At 37.7% G+C, this 19,364-nt stretch overlaps 1 protein-coding gene across 1 annotated transcript in view; it reads right to left on the reverse strand.

The window, feature by feature from the left end:
• Window positions 1-1,699: 1,699 nt before the first annotated feature.
• Window positions 1,700-19,364, reverse strand: part of LOC129267927 (cubilin-like) — a 60,534-nt gene continuing 42,869 nt past the window's right edge. The window contains exons 26-34 of the mRNA XM_064104551.1: window positions 17,210-17,403; window positions 15,805-15,985; window positions 14,155-14,336; window positions 12,520-12,706; window positions 9,158-9,354; window positions 7,439-7,597; window positions 5,673-6,918; window positions 4,489-4,682; window positions 1,700-2,992 (exon numbers count right to left, since the gene is read on the reverse strand). Coding sequence (XP_063960621.1) covers window positions 2,837-2,992; window positions 4,489-4,682; window positions 5,673-6,918; window positions 7,439-7,597; window positions 9,158-9,354; window positions 12,520-12,706; window positions 14,155-14,336; window positions 15,805-15,985; window positions 17,210-17,403 — 2,696 coding nt within the window. The 3' untranslated portion in view covers window positions 1,700-2,836. The remainder of the gene's footprint in view (window positions 2,993-4,488; window positions 4,683-5,672; window positions 6,919-7,438; window positions 7,598-9,157; window positions 9,355-12,519; window positions 12,707-14,154; window positions 14,337-15,804; window positions 15,986-17,209; window positions 17,404-19,364) is intronic.

A 19,364-nucleotide genomic window follows, 5' to 3' on the forward strand; every position in this document is an offset into this window, starting at 1 on the left:
TAATAAAAAATTCCTAAAACTTTTTGGTATTCAAGTTTACATTCATCGATAAACGGTTTTTTATTTTTATATCCAGTCTCTTTCAGTTTTTAATGAGTTAATGAAAAATGTAATGATTATTTTTCATAACGATTAAACATTTTTGGTCCTTAAATGAACTGCTAGACTAGTTCTGCAGACGTATTGTAAATAATAGTGTTACAGGCCTAATAATTGTTAAAAAAACAAATAAAAGATGTGAATATAGGCTAGTACCATAATCTTTCATTTTAATTTCTCCTTTCTTATCTCATTTCCACTCTATTTTTCTTTTACTCTCCATTCTTTTTTCTCCACTCCATTTCCATTCTCTCTCTTCTATCTATCCACTCTACTTCGTCTGCCCCTAGCTGTCTCCTCCCGCTCTTCTTTTATCTCGTACGTCACTCTCCCCCTCCCTTTATTCTAAATTTTCACTCTATCTTCATTATTCTTTGTAGCTCCGTCCCTTCTCTGCACTCTATCCATTTGATCTTCATTTTAACTTTCACTTATCTTTCTCTATCTCCTCTCTCTGTTTATCTTCACTCTCTCCTCTCTCATTATATTTTGTCATTCCATCTCCCTTCTACTTATCTCTTCATTCACTCTCCAGCTCTATCCCCCTCTCTTTACTCTATTCATCCCTCTTCAATTTCTGTTTTTATTTATCCTTTCACTCTCCTCTCCCCTCATTCTTTGATTTCACTCCATATTTCTTCTCTTCATTCTCTTTTAGTTCTCCCCTCTTGTTTACAATTTTTCATTATCTCGACTCCCTCGCATCCCCAACTCATCTCTTCTTTATCCATTCACTTCTTTATTTTCCTCTGTAATGTCTTCATCGAATCGTACCCCTCACTTTATTTCTTTTTCCCCCACTCTTCTTTTATCCTGCTACTTACCTCTCCCCTCTTCTCCCCCTGCCCTCAAATCAACCAAACACCATCATCATCACCCCCCATTAAAGGAGAAGTTCACCCCGAGGATAAGTTAGTTTTTACGCAGAGAAAATATTGGTTTGATGTGTGTGATTGATTATTTGTATCATTCAGATACGATTTACGTCTGGGACCGACATTTGATGTCATCATCTGAAATATGTGACCAGGGTTAGAACCATGAACCTCTACATCAATTTGTAACTTCCACACAAAGCTTGGATTACAGGCACACCCCACAACGCCCAGTTTGTTTTGATGAAAATGTAAAGAATAAGAGTTACAAATTTCAAGTTTTGAATTATATGCAAGCAGCTTCCCCATATATCATGTAATATAAATTCTTTTTTTTTAAATAGAATATGAGTACAAATACTTTTCTTTTAGAAGGGGGTATTAAATGTCTGTAATGATATGCCCACCACACAAATGAGAACATTGCATTTGCATTTTTTTTAATGGATATCACAACGTATAGAGAAGCTGATCCCTCATAAAATCGAAACTTTAACATTTAATGTCTGTTATACTTCGACAAATTTCCATCAAACCTTCACGAATATTTTTCTCTAATTTGTCCACTTTCATTGAAACTTTTTATCAGGGTGAACTTCATTTAAACTTCATAAAGGCAACATTTGATAACTAGTGTATCTCTGTTCTGTGTGTGTGTGTGTGGGGGGGGGGGGGGTTCTAAACAATACCAACATACAAATGAGCTACATATCCTCAGTGGCACTCTGCATTACATGCTATTTATTGACCATTGACCCCAATGACATATGTTGTTACTCAACAATGAATAAGGTCATTATGTCAATCCAAGATTGAATTTCATTGCCAATTGGTTCAAAATCCAAATAAAAAAAATAAAAAAAGATCCACACATACATGCAGGAATGAATGGTATTGAGAAAAAAGAGAATTGCAACAAAATGAAATTAAATTTCACTTTGTGGCATAAGTTAAAAACAGATAGAAAGAAAATAATCATGAAAACGTATCACAAATATAAAACATACGTTCAAATTTTGGCATGATGCTGCTTTTGAGGGAAGGAAATTTCACACCTTCACTTAAAAAGCTAGAATAAAAGATAAAGAATACTTCTCAAATTACGGCAGAATTGTGTGAATATATGAAACATAATCTGTAAATCACCCACAATAATCCATCCTCAACTTTTAAACAGGATGTCTAATGTAAAAAAAAATACATTTGCACTAGATATGAATCATAAAATTTCCCCAAGCATCAAGTTTATGAATTCAAATCACCAAGCTCGATTTTGTAGCTGTACTGCCTTCAAGACGACCCTCACGCAAGGCCTTTGATCCTGTTCATTATTGATGCCAACAAAAGACACAAGTATACTCTGTGGTACTCTATACACATATAAAAACAATAACATATCTAATAACAGAATCATATTCTTTTCCCCTTAGATAAACAATATTCTACAAATCTACATGTAGTCAGGCCTGCATGCAGTGTAATAAAAAATCGCATCGTCTAAGGAAGTAAAAAACTAAATTAAGTCTACTAATCAATCGTTAATATAACAAACACTTAACTATCAAAGACAGCCATGCTGGATCGTGTTGCAAGGAAATTGTTATTTCATAACAAACGTTATCTATAAAAGAAAACATGATAATTTCTCACGGAAAGTCACACTATTCACGTATAGCTTGGCAAATCAGCTGCTATATATACAAAGTATGGATATGATTGCATCGCATCAGTGCAAAAACGTCTTTAGTGCATTGCACAAAAAATGCCCCGAGCAATGAGCACATTTGTGCGAGTCGAGTTAATTCTTGTTCCTATGCAAGGGTAGTAAAGGCATTCTTGCACCGACACGACGACAAGGGGGTCTAGAATTGCGTGAATGTTGCGAGGAAACCCTGTTTGGTCACGTACGCATCGCTGTTGAAGGTTACGACGACACGTCCAGACTTGCTCTCGAAGACAAGTTGCGATTTTGTACCGCAGTGTTTCTCAGGTGGGCCGGGCAGTAAGGGCTCCGATATCTGAAGAAAGAGAATTACAGTATTAGAAGAATGAAAAAAGTTCTTTACATAATAGATCAGGGTTAGTAATTAATTTGATACTTACGTCAGAATTTAAGTATTTTACTCAGTATTCTTTAGATACCATCTTTGTTATTCAAATGGTTTTTCAGTATAATTCGATCCCCTACCTGGGTCCCGTAACACAAAGGTTAGCGATTAATCATACGCTTGATTTCTGCGATTGATTGTACATTGTAGCCAATGGAATCGATCGTAGAAAAATGTTCTACGATCATTGCTAAGTTTTGTGTTACGGGCCACTGGTCTAAGCCTGCCTTGCGAGCAAATCGCAAACATAAATATGCAGTCATACATAGTTCGTACAGGTAGAGCAGTATTTGGCATAGAGCTTATGACGTCACAATGATTAATACCGGTAGTATTTTGCTTGAGTTCGGCTTGATAAACTAAGACACATCAAAGTGGATCTTAAATACTTTAGAAGTGCAAATGAAAGTTTGCTTAGCCAAGTATAATGCTAAGTGATTTATTTAAACAATCAGTGCTCTGAATTGATTAGGACTGTGATATGATCGTTACAATAAAATGTACAATTAAGTGCAACATTTTAGTACAGAAATGTTTACATGGGAGGGAGGGGGAAGGGGGCAGGCATATGCAGTGGCAGTATGTTAAAAACAAAGGTGCATTTTACAATTCAAATTTGAACAGGAAGGATTTGGTGCACACTTTACATGCATTTAGGGGTAAAACTAATAAATATGGCAAATTATCAAAATACAGGGAGGGGTAAAACTGTCCCCTCCCCCCACCACCCAAAACTGTACGGTCATGGGCATATGTGCCAAGCCAAACATAAAATAATGCATTAAATTTGCACAGATCATTATTGGTTTCAGTTCAAAGATTCAAAATCATCTTCTGAGGGGCGTTTCAAGAGAAGTGTGAGTAAAAGTCACACTTAAATTCCCAGTTCCAAGCGGTAAAAGACACATCATGTCATTGTTTAAGTAATGCTCAGGGTCGGGATGCATTCAACGTTTACAGTAAGCAACTTCTTGTTTTGTAGTCCTTTAGTAGTCCTTTTCTCTCTTCTTTTTATAGACTTTTGTAGTTCTTTGCGGTTCTGTGATTTTTTTGCTCTGTTATCAATTTGACTCACTACTAAATCAAATAACTTCAACCCTGGATTTAACACTATACCCAACACAAAATCTAACCTAAACATAATATAAAACCCTATTGCAACATTAACCCTAACCCTATATCTTAAATCCCGGAGCAAATTTCTGGTCATCCATTTTGCAGTCCTTTTGGAAAAATGGCTACCAGACGGCAAATTTTTCCATTCTGCAGAGCTTTGATTACTCTGACATATTAATCAACGAAATTGGGCTATAATGTTCGCATCAGCATTTAAGCTTGCATGTAACCATTAAATCAAACATAGCTATTTGTGAAACACCCCCCCCCTGGTAAAAAGAGACCCTCACCTGCACGTAGTCAAATTGGCAATTCTCGTCCTCGAGCTGGAAGGGACTGAAAATGATCCTTATCCTGCCGCTGCCACTGGCTGTGATGGTTGTGGAGCACTGCACCATGAGGGGGTACCTGCCTGGCCAGCCGGGGGAGGCAAAAGAGCCTTGCACCCCTCTCTGAGCTTGGAGGCTTTGGACGCATTTCGTGGCTGAAAAACAAAGAAGATCAGGGCCCCGTCTTACAAAGAGTTACGATTGATGGAAATCCATCAGTGTCATAATTTTTTTTCTAAATGAAATTTGCAATATCCTTTGTAAACAAAGGAGAACACACCAATCGCAGCTTTTTGTAAGACAGGGACTAAGGCCTGCTTTCAAGAAACATGTGATCAAAACTTAATGGCTCGTATCAGTTCTAAAAAGAGGTTTCGTTTGCACCGTGGTACATAACCATGGACTAGGTAGATTTCTCCTACATAATTATGCTTATTTCATTGTGCACACTAGATGGTCCAATAATGAATGCATGCTTTTGACAAAGGGCGCTAAATTCGTGCTTGAATAATAATTAAAAAATAAATGAATAAAATAACATAAGGCATTTATATAGCGCCATCTATCTAGAAATAATCTATTATCCTTATTATTATCATTTTTACTACGGTACCCCAGCTTTAGCTCGAGCTGCCTTTCAGTGCTCAGTGCATTCAAGGAATTAGTCCTGCCGGTTACCCATTCACCTCACCTGGGTCGAGTGCAGCACAATATGGGTAAATTTCTTGCTGAAGGAAAACACACCATGGCTGGGATTCGGACCCACGACCCTCGGATTGAAAAGACGAGAGCCATAACCCCCATGAAGTACGATATAAAAGAAATATGGATGCATCGTCCATGGTACCATTGAAACCTCATTAGAAAACGGGCCGACGGAAGCCTATCACTTTCAAGATTTCTGTTATCAATTTCAATCTAAACTTGTTACAAATTGTGAAACTTTAGTTTAAAACAAATTTGTATTGTAGAGCAAACAGTACCATGTAGATTAAATAGTTTTGAATATCTCCCCGTGGGGGACTTGGATAGAAGTGTTTATTTTGTTAGAATTCACGTGTAAAGTTGTATTGGACAGAAAAGTGAAGAATGAAAACCATTGAAATATGAAAATTTTGTTTTTGTAAATGACAGCACTATCTCACCTGGTGCAGGCGGTTCATTCGGTGGCTGGTATGGCGCGGGAGGCTCATTCGGTGGTTGATAGGGTGCAGGAGGTGCATTCGGTGGTTGATATGGCGCAGGAGGCTCATTTGGTGGCTGGTATGGCGCAGGGGGCTCATTAGGTGGTTGATATGGTGCAGGAGGTTCATTTGGTGGTTGATATGGGGCAGGAGGTTCATTTGGTGGTTGATATGGGGCAGGAGGCTCATTCGGTGGTTGATAAGGTGCAGGAGGTGCATTTGGTGGTTGATATGGTGCAGGAGGCTCATTTGGTGGTTGATATGGTGCAGGAGGCTCATTTGGTGGCTGGTATGGTGCAGGAGGCTCATTTGGTGGTTGATATGGTGCAGGAGGCTCATTTGGTGGTTGATATGGTGCAGGAGGCTCATTTGGTGGTTGATATGGTGCAGGAGGCTCATTTGCTGGTTGATATGGTGCAGGAGGCTCATTTGGTGGCTGGTACAGCGCAGGTGGCTCATTTGGTGGTTGATAAGGTGCAGGAGGTGCATTCGGTGGTTGATATGGCGCAGGAGGTGCATTCGGTGGTTGATACGGTGCAGGAGGCTCATTTGGTGGTTGATATGGTGCAGGAGGTGCATTCGGTGGTTGATATGGCGCAGGAGGTGCATTCGGTGGTTGATACGGTGCAGGAGGCTCATTTGGTGGTTGATATGGTGCAGGAGGCTCATTTGGTGGTTGATATGGTGCAGGAGGCTCATTTGCTGGTTGATATGGTGCAGGAGGCTCATTTGGTGGCTGGTACAGCGCAGGTGGCTCATTTGGTGGTTGATAAGGTGCAGGAGGTGCATTCGGTGGTTGATATGGCGCAGGAGGTGCATTCGGTGGTTGATACGGTGCAGGAGGCTCATTTGGTGGTTGATATGGTGCAGGAGGTTCATTTGGTGGCTGGTACGGCGCAGGTGGCTCATTTGGTGGTTGATAAGGTGCAGGCGGTTCATTTGGTGGTTGATAAGGCGCAGGAGGTGCATTCGGTGGTTGATATGGCGCAGGAGGTGCATTCGGTGGTTGATACGGTGCAGGCGGTTCATTTGGTGGTTGATATGGCGCAGGAGGTGCATTCGATGGTTGATAAGGCGCAGGCGGTTCATTTGGTGGTTGATATGGTTGATATGGCGCAGGTTGATTTGATGGCTGATAAGGGACTGGGGGTGCATTTGGTTGGTTATAAGGCTGGTAGGGGTTGTAGGGTACTTGCGGATTTTCAATCTGAATCCAAAATAAAATCCATAAAATCAATGGCACATTACTAATACATCAGACAAACTATAGTGAATAAAAGTGAATAAATAATATTATAAACAAACATTCATAATAGATGTTGACGTTGCTGGCCGTCCATAGTTGTGATCAATCGCAACTCTTTGTAAGACGGCGCCCTGGACGCACTAGAATAACTTACCATCAATACTACTTGGGTTTTATGCAAGACAAGAAGGCCTCATAAACATATCGACAGTGATGGAGAACTTATGTTGAATTAAACAGCTGTGACTTCCTGCTTGATAGTCGGCCACTCTGACATAACAGACCTTACGGACAATTTACCATCAATTCTAAATTTCAGGTAAGTGGGACATGATGGAGAACTTACATGGAAAGGACAGCTGTTACTTCCACATGGTAGCCGCGATGCTCTGATATAAATCTCATGTCAGATTTACCATCAATTCTATGTTTTATGTAAGAGGGGCTTCTATAAAGATAACAAATATCATGGAGAACTTACATAGAAAGGAACGGCCGCGACTTCGGCATGGTATCCCGATGCTCTGACGTAAGAGTCGCTGTGGAAATGTATTTCGCATGTGGCAGAGTTGGAGAGCCAATTGAAGGGCGCACGCGACCCGCAGAACTTCTTGGTTGCTCCGTCCGGGATGCTTGTCACCTTTTAAAAAAAAGAAAAAAGAACATGGGAGAGTTTCATGAAGCAATTTGTAAGCGATTGTCGCCGACAACCTCGTCCTCAGCCAATCAGATGCACGGATTGCAGGAGCTTGTCACTGTTGTCAGAGAAAATCACAAACCGCCCTTTCAAACGGAATTTTTTTTTTGTAATTTGAATAATAATAATAATAATAATATAGGGTATTTATATTGCGCACATATCCACCTTGTTAGGTGCTCAAGGCGCTCCTATATAACCCGGCTAAGCTAGGCGTTCATAGCGCACACAGCTTTTTAAGGAATTAATTCCTACCGGTACCCATTTACCTCACCTGGGTTGAGTGCAGCACATTGTGGATCAGTTTCTTGCTGAAGGAAATTACGCCATGGCTGGGATTCGAACCCACGACCCTCTGTTTCTCAGTTTTCGAGAGAGCGTGTGAAAGGTCCGATGATTTTAAAGACGTGTGAATGATGATTCCATAGAAAAATAAGGCTAATGACGAATATTTAGCACGAGTGAAACCAAATAGAATCACGAAGGCTTATCACAACCACAAATTTAAATTCTACTCCGGAGGTGAATCCCACTTAAGTGTGAAAGGCTTGACCTTTCAAGCTCTTTAGTTAATACAATTGTCATGTACTCATCGAAGTTTGTATATGCGATGCAGTGCTCTGATTGACAAGTCACCAAGGACACATACCGCCTTCGCTCGGGAATTCGAATTCAAATCAGTTTTCGAGAGAGCGTGTGAAAGGTCCGATGATTTTAAAGACGAATTGCAATCATTACAATGATAATTCAAGGTTCACGTGTGAAAAGGCCCTTACAAATTGCTTTGTGAAATACTCCACAGGTCAGGGATTACTTAAAGGTCAAGTCCACCCCAGAAAAATGTTGATTTGAATCAAAAGAGAAAAATCAAACAAGAATAACGTTGAAAATTTCATCAAAATCGGATGTAAAATAAGAGAGCTATGACATTTTAAAGTTTCGCTTATTTTTCACAAAACAGTTATATGCACAACTTGGCAACACGCAAATGAGAGAGTCGATGATGTCTCTCACTCACTATTTCTTTTGTTTTTTATTGTTTGAACTATACAATATTTCCATTTTTACAGATTTGACAATATGGACCACTGTTACTGAACCATAAAATGTTAGAACAATTGTAATTCCCCATGTTCATGGAGGAAGAAAACTTATTTCACCTTCCAATGAGAAAATTAACATATTTCATATAATAGAATACAAAAGAAATAGTGAGTGAAATCATCAGTCCCCTCATTTGCATACCGACCAGGATGTGCATATAACTGTTTTGTGAAATTGAGCAAAAATGTCATAACTTTCCTATTTTACATCCGATTTTGATGAAATTTTTAGTGTTATGGTTCTTGGATTTTTCTCTATTTGTTCAAATCAACTTTTTGTTGGGATGGACTTGTCGTTTAAATCGTGCAGAATGGATCATCGCCTTTCACCTTGTGATATAATCTGTCCAATTTGTCCATTGCACTCATAAACATTCAATATTTGTAAACTATCACATACCTTGACAAAGTCATACTGGCACGTGCTCGAGTCTTCCAGGTTGAAAACGATAAAACTGACTTCGCACCGGGAACCCTGTTTTGTTGCGAAGCGGACAAAGCAATCAACGTCCAGGGGATAGAAGCCGGGATAGTCGGGTGACTGGACGATTGCCGAATCGCCGTTGATTTCGGTGATGCCATAGTAGGACTCACAACCTAGATGTGGTGTTCAATAAGTGTATAAAATAATAATAGCTGTATATTTACCCTGGGTAGCCGCTTCAGTTCCGAAAACTGTTCTCCCAGCGGGCCCTGCTATTACCACGGCTTTAGCTGGGCTGCCTAGGTGCTCAAGCATTCAAGGAATTAATCCTGCCGGGTACCCATTTACCTCACCTGGGTCGAGTGCAGCACAATGTGGACAAGTTTCTTACCGAAGGAAATTACGCCATAGCTGGGATTCGAACCCACAACCCTCTGTTTCAAAGTCGAAAGACTAATCCACTGGGCCAAAACGCTCAACACATATATCAAGTAACTGTTGTGGCAAATCTCATGCATAGGCGTGAAAAAGTTATATTTTTTTTGTCCACTCCTCTTGGTCTACTTCACTTCTACACACCATTTCCAGTCAATCATTACCAAATTTCGGCAAAATTATTGTCAATGTCTACATGTACCTTTGAAGGCGACCGCACATCTTACGATTGGCCTGCGACCCGATTTTAGAATAAAATACAGGTAGAATTTGACGCTAATAGTGAAACTTGGAATATCTTTAATACTGTGTAATGTTCTAAATCATTGTACGAATACCTATGTTCAAATCTGTGACTATGCTATCATCCTTCTTAGAATAAAAGCGAATTTAATATCTAGTCGTAATGACGTCATAGCAGTCATACGATTGGTTACAATTTGAAACTGATTTGGCCTTTACTCCAAAATAAAAGCTTGCAATCTTTCAAAATGGTAATACAAGTATTCTTTCAATTAATTTTAACCTCAAATAAAATGATCCAATGTTCCATTCACATTTTAAGAAAATTAGCAAAATGCAATTTGTTCCAAAATCGGATCGCGAACAGTCGTAAGGTGTGCGGTGGCCTTAACAGGCAAAATTTGTTGTGTCTCATTCTGCACAACAATTGGGCACTTGTGATATGCAAAGTTGTGCGTACAGTACCTCAAGAAAAGTTTTGTTTATTATTGGCCGACATTGACAACTTGCCAGTGCTGAAAGCTTCGTGAAACTGTGCCCTAATAAGTTCGAAGGCACATGTAGGCCAAGCAAAAGGCACGCTGCCCTGTCAGTCAATTCCGTTTCAAAATAAAGGTATCAAAGATTGCTTCTGTAAAAATCTTATTTCAGTATAAAGCACAGGTTTCACAGACCGTAGCCAAAGCTATCTCTTGCATATGCGACCTGCCACCCCCAAACCAACAATAAGTTGACAAAAATGAATATTGAGATCTTTATTGAGCTTGAAAATTAATTTCCTAAGCTTTACAATGATATTTAATATGTTGAAATTTACCAACAATAACCAGTACAAGTACTTGATTGAATGCAGAGGAAATTTAGCAAGAGCTTAAAAAATAAGGAGAAAACAAGGTTTGAAGTTTGGGGTTCACTCAAGCATGAAATGTGCATACTGATAATCTCAGTGATATTTCCAAGCAGTCCGAAAAAGTAGTGTCCAAGAAACTCTTTTATCTTTTCGTTTATTCAACTTACTTCAATTTTTCACAGTATGAAGATGAATCAATTTTTCAGATGAGCTATTTTTTTCATTTTTGGTTTTTGGAGACTGAATTATTATTTTGGCTATTTACAGAGAACCTTACCTGGCGACTTATTGGTGGTTTTGGGGTGGTAGTTCACATATCACCCATGGGTTATAAACCTCAAACGTAACCCCTTACATCCCATCCGCACATAACTCTGATAAAAATAATCCTATCTGACCCTAATTGTATGTGTTTTGAGAAATTAAGACAAGAGCAGGGCCCCATCTTACAAAGAGTCAAGATTGATCCAATCAATCGTAAATCTATATGGAAATCCATCAGTGTCATAATTTTTTACAAGAAATTTGCAAAATGTCCTTTGTAAACAAAGGAGAACACATCAAACTGGCAAGAAATCAATGAATTTATGGATATACATTCATATCTAGAATTTTTTTTTAACAAACATGTATTTTATGTTGACTTTGCTGGCTTTCCATAGTTGCGATTGATCAGATCAATCGCAACTTTTTGTAAGACGGGCCCCAGTCTGTTTACCCAGATTAACATAATACATCTTCATCCTGTCACATATTTTTGGTGGGTTGTTTAAACCTTGCACCTCAAAATGTAAACATTAAAAAAAATCATACTCCATTCAGATGAGGTTGCAAGCATTGCCATTCTTTTTAAGGACGTTCCTCAGTTATGTTTCAGCGCATCCGTATCTGCGCATATTTTACGCCATGCGCGTTGATGTCACAATAAGTTAACAGGTTTCAACTGATTTTTCCAATCATCTGCACTCTAACAGCAAATCTTAACATGTTATTTTACCAAGCTGTTAGCTGAAAATAATAAATGGATCAACTTTCCAAATGCCACTACCTCTTCAGAATGCTTTGCTCTGCAGTGCTGCAAAGTATGACGAAAATATCCTTGAGTTTGATTAAGATAGGTGTAGAATTTTCCCTTATGAAGATACAAGCGTTCTGACACGTTTTTTGTGTTTTAAAAAGTATATTTGCTCTCACAAAAAGCTGCTAGTTTGAAACAAGCACATGAACCCCCACTTTATAATATTCAGACCTCTTTAGTATAACTTTTTCTACAACCATGCAAAGTTTGATGACATGGATTTTAAATAAAGTGGAGCATTTATTGTACTTCTTAGATTTGTTATATAAATTCAATTTCTTTTATAAGCTTTTTTGTCGCCTTTCACACCTTATTTTTAAAATTGAGGATGCTACTACTCTCTTAAAGAGAAACAAATAGCAATATGAGTGGATTCCTTATTTTAAGTTTATAATTCTGAAATATAATGTAAAATTTGGTGAAATTTAGACGGATATGGACAAAGCAATAGAGGTATACACTCAACGTTGTGATCGTGGGGTCTACAAACGCAAAATCATTTTTTAATTGTGTATTTCTCAATACTTTGCAAATGGGTGAACTTAAAATCAAGCATATGATCCCATGATTGTTAATATTTGCATATTTGGAATATTTAGGTGCCAAATTAACTCTGTGCAAAATATGGTGAAAATGACATGGATTTAATCTAACTATGGAATGTCCTTAAATGCAGCTTTTACTGAAATTTTGACCGAAATTTTCAGATACAGTTGATTAAATTTATATTACCTGTCACGGGGACAACAATAGGGACGAAGTTCGGCTTTGATTCGTATCCTGCGTAGAAACCAGACGAGGGCGTCCTATCATCGCTCTTGAAGGTCACAGAGACGACGTTGCTTTCCGAGGTCCAAGAGAATGGGTTCTGCTTGCGCCCACAGAATCTTCTGCTGAGACCCGAATTTACATCTTCAACCTGAACAAGCAAAAAAAGAATATAAAAAGTATAAGAGAGTTTAGAAATTAAATATATTCAGTCCAAGGAAAATCAGTTCTACTCAATTTAAAATGGAATATTTTCCTTAGCTTTGTTGGCTACAGAAAGTCAAAAACCCAGAAATTATTTCATTTGAGAACATGTCTGCTCTTTTATAATAATAATAACTTAGTCTTATATAGCGCTTTTCATGAAATCCATATCAAAGCGCTTTACAATGTAGAACATACGAAATATACAAACAAAAGTGAAATTAGAAATCATATAACTAAAAATTAAAAAATATCAAGGACACTGTAAATGGGGCTATGTTGAATATGCTTTCTTCATGAGGTACGTCTTTAAATTGGATCGAAACGATGTGATATTTGGGATACAACGGAGGAAAGCCGGAAGAGTGTTCCAAAGACGTGGGGCAGAGCTTGAAAAGGACCTATCACCAAAAAGTTTAGTTTTTGCTTTTTTGACTGTTAAGAAGTTTTGATTTGCAGAACGAAGGGACCTACTGGGAGTATATGCCTGGATTAATTCAGAGAGATATTTTGGAGCATGTCCATGAAGAGATCTGAATGTTAGGAGTAGAATTTTGAATTATCTAACAATGTATATTTGTTAGATAAAACTTTGCTTCTCATCCAATCAAAACCAAGGAGAGCACAAAAGGGATGGTGTCCAAAGCATGATTGAAGTACTAATCTTTTGTGAATAAGGACCATCATGGAATCATTAAATGAGAACAAAATGTAGATTGACATTAAACGAATCTACAAATCTTTAAAACTTCTTTAACTCTTTGCACGCTGAATTAATTTTTTGGGGGGGATAATAATGACAATTGTTCCCATGTTATTTTCTTTAATTAAAAATATCAATATTGCACCAAGAACTACTGCCTTTTACTAGCTTATCTAATTTGAAGATGGGGAGAAAACTAGTTATTACAATTGTTGAATTTAATTGTACAAATGTGCAAAATTGCAACATCAGCGCGCAAAGGGTTAATGCTCTGAAGTGACCTGGGAGCGATACCACGATATTTAAAAGGCGAGGGAGGGGACTAGGTACCCTAAAGATATTGTTTTCTCAATTGAATAGCTGGGGTATTACAGAATTACAAGAGCTTGGCCCCTCTTTTTTATACTCTTTAAAACTTCCTTTGAAAGTCATCTTTTTTCCCCTTTTTTTAGCGTTGATCCTGTGAATTGAATTTGTAAACTGGGTTCCAAAAGAAACTTATCAAACTTCACAAGTGCACTACACAATTTCAACTCAGTCAACATGAACAAAATTTTGACAAAGGCTTGCTTCAATAATCTTTACTAAGCACATATTAAAGTTTGATAAGTTTCTTTAGGAACCCAGTTTAGATGGAGCCGGTACAAAAGAGTTTCTAAAATGACGGAGCGAAAACTCCGTAACAACATTACCAGAACGTAATCGTACGGGCATCCTGTGTAGCCCTCTGTGTTGAAATCATTGAACGTGATAACGACATGGTAACCCTCGGCAACCGTGATGAGGATGATGCAGAAGGCGTTGTCGGGGTAGTTGCCAGGGTAACCGGGGCTGGAAAAGTATCCTGCCGGACCAGTCAGCTCCTCGTTGCAACCTAAGGAGGGTTTGTTTCACAAAGAGCAGTTTCACAAAGTGGGTGTTGCAAGAAATTATATCAATTGCAAATTTCAATTGCAAATTTCAATTGCAAATTTACAAGTGATAGATCACTTTTAAAGGAAACCAAAACCCAAGAAGAGAAGCAATCTTATTGGAAAGAGTAAAATGAGAGAAACAATTTAAAACAAGTTTAATCAAAATCGGTTATGAATTAAGAAAGTTATGAATGTTTTAAAAGTCTTGTACTTTCTATGGGGATCCTCAAATTGGCAAACATGCTTCAAAATGACTGATTTTGTGGACAACTCTCCAATTGTATTGTAGACACATGTTCAGATTTTCCCCTTTATTTACATATATTTCACATTATCTCCTCCTGACCTTGACAAATGTGGTGTTAATTATATTTTCCCATGACATGTTGTGCTCAGGAGGCAAGATGCGATTTGAAAGATAATGAGGAAAACCTGAAATTTGTGCACAAAACAAATGGAGAGTTGTCCACAAAATCAGCCATTTTGAAGCACGTTTGCCAATTTGAGAATCACCATAGAAAGTAGAACAATCGTTTTCAAAATTTCCATAACTCCATTGTTCTATAACCGATTTTGATTAAACAAGTTTTAGATTGCTCTTTCATTTTATTCTTTCTGATAAGATACATTTTACATTTTCTCCTTGTATTTTGGTTTCCTTTAACTACAAAACCTGTGGATAGTGGCCACCGATGGGAAACAGCAAAAGTGGCCACTATAGACAGGTTGACAGTCATCTTGAATTTGCCATGTATTGTATATACTGTGCAATGTACTAAACATACAATAGGCTATGTGTTTTTAATGAGATGAAGTATTAAAAAAAAAATATTTCATACATGTATCTTTTTCAATCCACCAAATACTTGTTGATTGTATGATTGTTATATCAAGAGTTATTTTCACTCGTGTTTAGATACAGCTGAAAGGGCAAGAACTAGCTACTCAACCACTGTCGGAGTCATAAGTTTTGGGAAAGCTTAGCTTAGTGGCCACTATAGACCGGAGGGCCGTTTCATAAAGCTGTTCGTAACTTAAGAGCGACTTTAAGAACGACTGGTGATCCTTTCTTTTGGTAAATGGTATACAGCATAGACGATGGTTTAGCACGTAAGAAAGGATCACCAGTCGTTCTTAAAGTCGCTCTTAACTTACAAACAGCTTTATGAAACACCCACCGGGTCTACAACACATACATTTCATACTTGTTGATGCAATAAGTAGATCAGCAATCAATTTAAAACTTTTGATTGATTTTAGGAAACAAAATTGACTTGCAATCGATCCCAAGGCAGATGCTTTACCGACTGAGCCAACTTGGCTCTCAAGATACTAAGACATTCATCTAAACTCTCTTTTCCTCTCTATTTTCTTGCGTATCATGAAATAGGATGTTGCTATCATAAAAAAGCCTGCTATTTGACTTACTTTCTATGTTTTGACCGAGTGAGATTTGCTGGAAATCCACCAGGAATCCTTTGTAGAATGTGATGAAATCGCTGACGAAGATCAGACTGAGTTGATGGAACAGGATCTTTCTTTCAAAGGGATTCTTCAAGCCGCACAATTTCTCAGCCGTCTGGGCGTTGACCGTCGTCGGGTCAATAATCTGTTGATGGGCATTAAAAACGGGACAATTCTGGTGTGAAATCAAACCAAATTCAACATTTTGCTGCTTATATGTAAAATTACTAGTAATTGCATACTCACTATTATGATGATCTGATTTTGGAATATGATTCAACTGGAAATCTCAGATCTTACGGAACCGGGTTGATGACACCTTGTAGTCAAATGCTCATCTGGCGAAAAGGCCTTTGCTAGGAGTGTTCCCACTCCGTGGCATGCACTCTTAACAACCAATAGCGCCATCTCAAGTCCTCAACTACTCATACCTGGCCAGTTTCCTTACCCATAATGCTAGTGTAATCTAGTAATATAGACCCACTTGAATGATAACATGCTTATTAACTACTCAATACATGTAAACTGCAATAATTATGTTACCAAGTAGCAAAACAATTACTTTTCCTCCTCAAAACATTTTAGTTTCTCTATACAAATACAAATACATTGAACTATAGTTCAATGTATTCTCTGTAGTATAAGTAGATGTCTGAAAATGTATATTTTAAGACTATTTATAACACACAATCAATGAGAGACCACACAGAGTTCACTCCCCCTTTAAACTATACTACGGACACAAATACAAGTCCGGCATTATGATGGAGGATAGGACATGGAAACAAAACAAATAATACACAGGACATATACTCCTTCAGAGTTTAGTTACTTCAGCGGGGGTTTCGGAGTCCGATGACCCGGGTTCGATTCCAACTTGGTGCGCTAGTGCCCTTTGGTAAGGCATTTATCCTAATTACCAGGTCCCTCCGAGAGGACCTTAAGCCGTCGGTCCTCTGGTTGCTCGCTTACAAGCATTCATACTGCAATGTCTAATGCCATTCCGTCTAATAGCCAGTGGGCCTAATAGCCATTCAGTCCATATACCACATGGTATAATTGGCCTAAATGTTAATTGTGCAAAATGAATGAAAATGAAATGGACATTAGACCAACTGGTTATGAGACGAAATGGTCATAGACAAAATGGTGATTAGACGAAGTGATGATCGGACCAAATGGTTGTTCGAAGAAATGCTGATGGATGGAATGGCATTAGACCAAATGAACGTAGACCGTGTGGTGAGTGGACGAGTTGGCAGTAGACAAATTGGCAATTCACCCACCCCATCACTACACTTGGCCATTTCCTCCGACATGCCTACCCCCTCCCCCACGACACCCCCAACAACCGCAACACCCTACCTACCTGAAGGTAGTCATACATGCACTGCGTGCTCCCCGGGGCGGGGGGCTCCAGTTCGAATTCCTTGAAGGAGAGCTGTATGCCGTAGCCTTCGTCCACCGTGATGTTGAACTCGCACTTGAGCTGGTTGGCATAATCACGCGGGAACCTGGGTGAGTGGATGGTGCCGGCGGTGGCAGTGATGTTGTGTATGCAGGCTGCAGTGGTAAAAAGAGATTGACATTTAAATGGAATTCTTTTCCGCTTCACATTTTTAAAAACAAAATGTGATAGATACATGTAGATAAATAAATAAATACTGCCCAATAAATGGATAGATGGGTGGACGGATAGATAAATAGATATAGATAAGATAAACAAACAAATACTGCCCAATAAATGTATGGATTGATAGATAAATAGATTTAAAAATTAGATAAATACATGTATATAAATATGTAAATAAATGAATAAATAAACAAACAAATAAATAAATATATATATGAATAAATAACCTCAGTTGAATATTATCCCCTAAATTTGGTAAAGGGGTAAGAATTTTTTTTTTTTTAATTTACACATGGGCACCTCATTTTCCAGTAAAGAATCCTCGATAAATAGATAAAAAAATTAGATAAATATATAAAGTAAATAAATAAATGAATAAATAAACAAACAAATAAATAAATATATATATGAATAAATAACCTCAGTTTTTTTAAATTTTACACCTCATTTTCCAGTAAAGAATCCTGGGCCCCGTTGCGGCCGATCCCATCAACAACTATGGAAAGCCAGCGATCCCAAACATCTGAAATGCTTTATAGAATTGTTTGCTGGAAATATGATGTATATTCATGTATGCATCATTGTCTTGACATTTTAGTGTGATCCTCTTTGTTTACAAAGGGACATTGTGCAAAGTTTCTGCATGAAATATTATGACAATGGTGGCTTTCCATAGTTGTGGTTGTGCAAAGTTTCTGAATGAAAAATTATGATGTTGGCTTTCCATAGTTGTGGTTGTGCAAAGTTTCTGAATGAAAAATATGATGATGTTGGCTTTCCATAGTTGTGGTTGTGCAAAGTTTCTGCATGTAACATTATGACAATGGTGGCTTTCCATAGGTTTGGTTGTAAAAAAAGTTTCTGCATAAAAAATGATGACAATGGTGGTTGATCGGATCAATCATAACTCTTTGTGAGACGGGGCCCTGGTTGATGATATGGTGACACGACACTTTTTCCTACAACATTTGCTCCGGTCTTAATATCTCAGAGGGCATAGAGTTAGAATTAGGATTGTCATGAGCAGGGGTGTGAGAGGTCACAAATAAAAATATCTTTTAAATCGAACTTCTGTTTTTCAAAAGCGTGCAATACGGACAATTACAAACTCTAAGTCCTTCATTCACTCAAATTCTTTGTTTAAAGAAAAGAAATTATTGAATATCTATGATATTCACTAATTTTCTACATGTATATTAATGTATAAATATGTCCATAACTCTTTGCCAATCTTTTTAGGTAATTGTTTTATTAAGAGAAAATATGCATATGATATACGACAGAACGTTAATTTTTTAGGAACCAAATTACAAATATAATTTTTCTTTATCAACCGTTAAATATTCAGGACAGAGTATATGGAATAGCCTTCCTAGTAGCCTGAAATCTTGCCAAAGTCTTTCGACTTTTAAACGAACATTCAGAAATTTTCTTCTGAACTCATTAATTTGCCTTATTCGTTCCTCCCCCCCCTTGGTTTTTGTTTTGGTAGTTCTTGTTATAAGGATTAAACTTCGAAAGGTATTTACGCCTAGTGTTAATCCCATCACTTTGTTATTTATTCTCTTAATAATGTACCCTTTTGTATTCATGTTTGAATGTGTTTTTTATGCTATTGTACCTGTATTTTTATCAGATTGTGGAAAATAAATAAATCTTATCTAAATCTAAAAAAGCTGAAGAGTGTTGAAAAAAGCTGAAACAGAAAGAGCTACCATAGTTTTTGTACAGAGGAAAACTAAAATAAGCTTAAATTAATTTTTTCCAAAACCAAAAAATCTGAAATCAGCTAAAAGCCCCTGAATGAGAGTTTGGTTTAGAATAATGTAAAGATAAGGATAAGGGTCTATCCTGTTTTGGAGATTGCATTTTATGTCTGGCTTAACGTGCA

This window comes from Lytechinus pictus, chromosome 9, assembly GCF_037042905.1.
Source record: "Lytechinus pictus isolate F3 Inbred chromosome 9, Lp3.0, whole genome shotgun sequence".
NCBI lineage: Eukaryota > Metazoa > Echinodermata > Echinoidea > Temnopleuroida > Toxopneustidae > Lytechinus > Lytechinus pictus.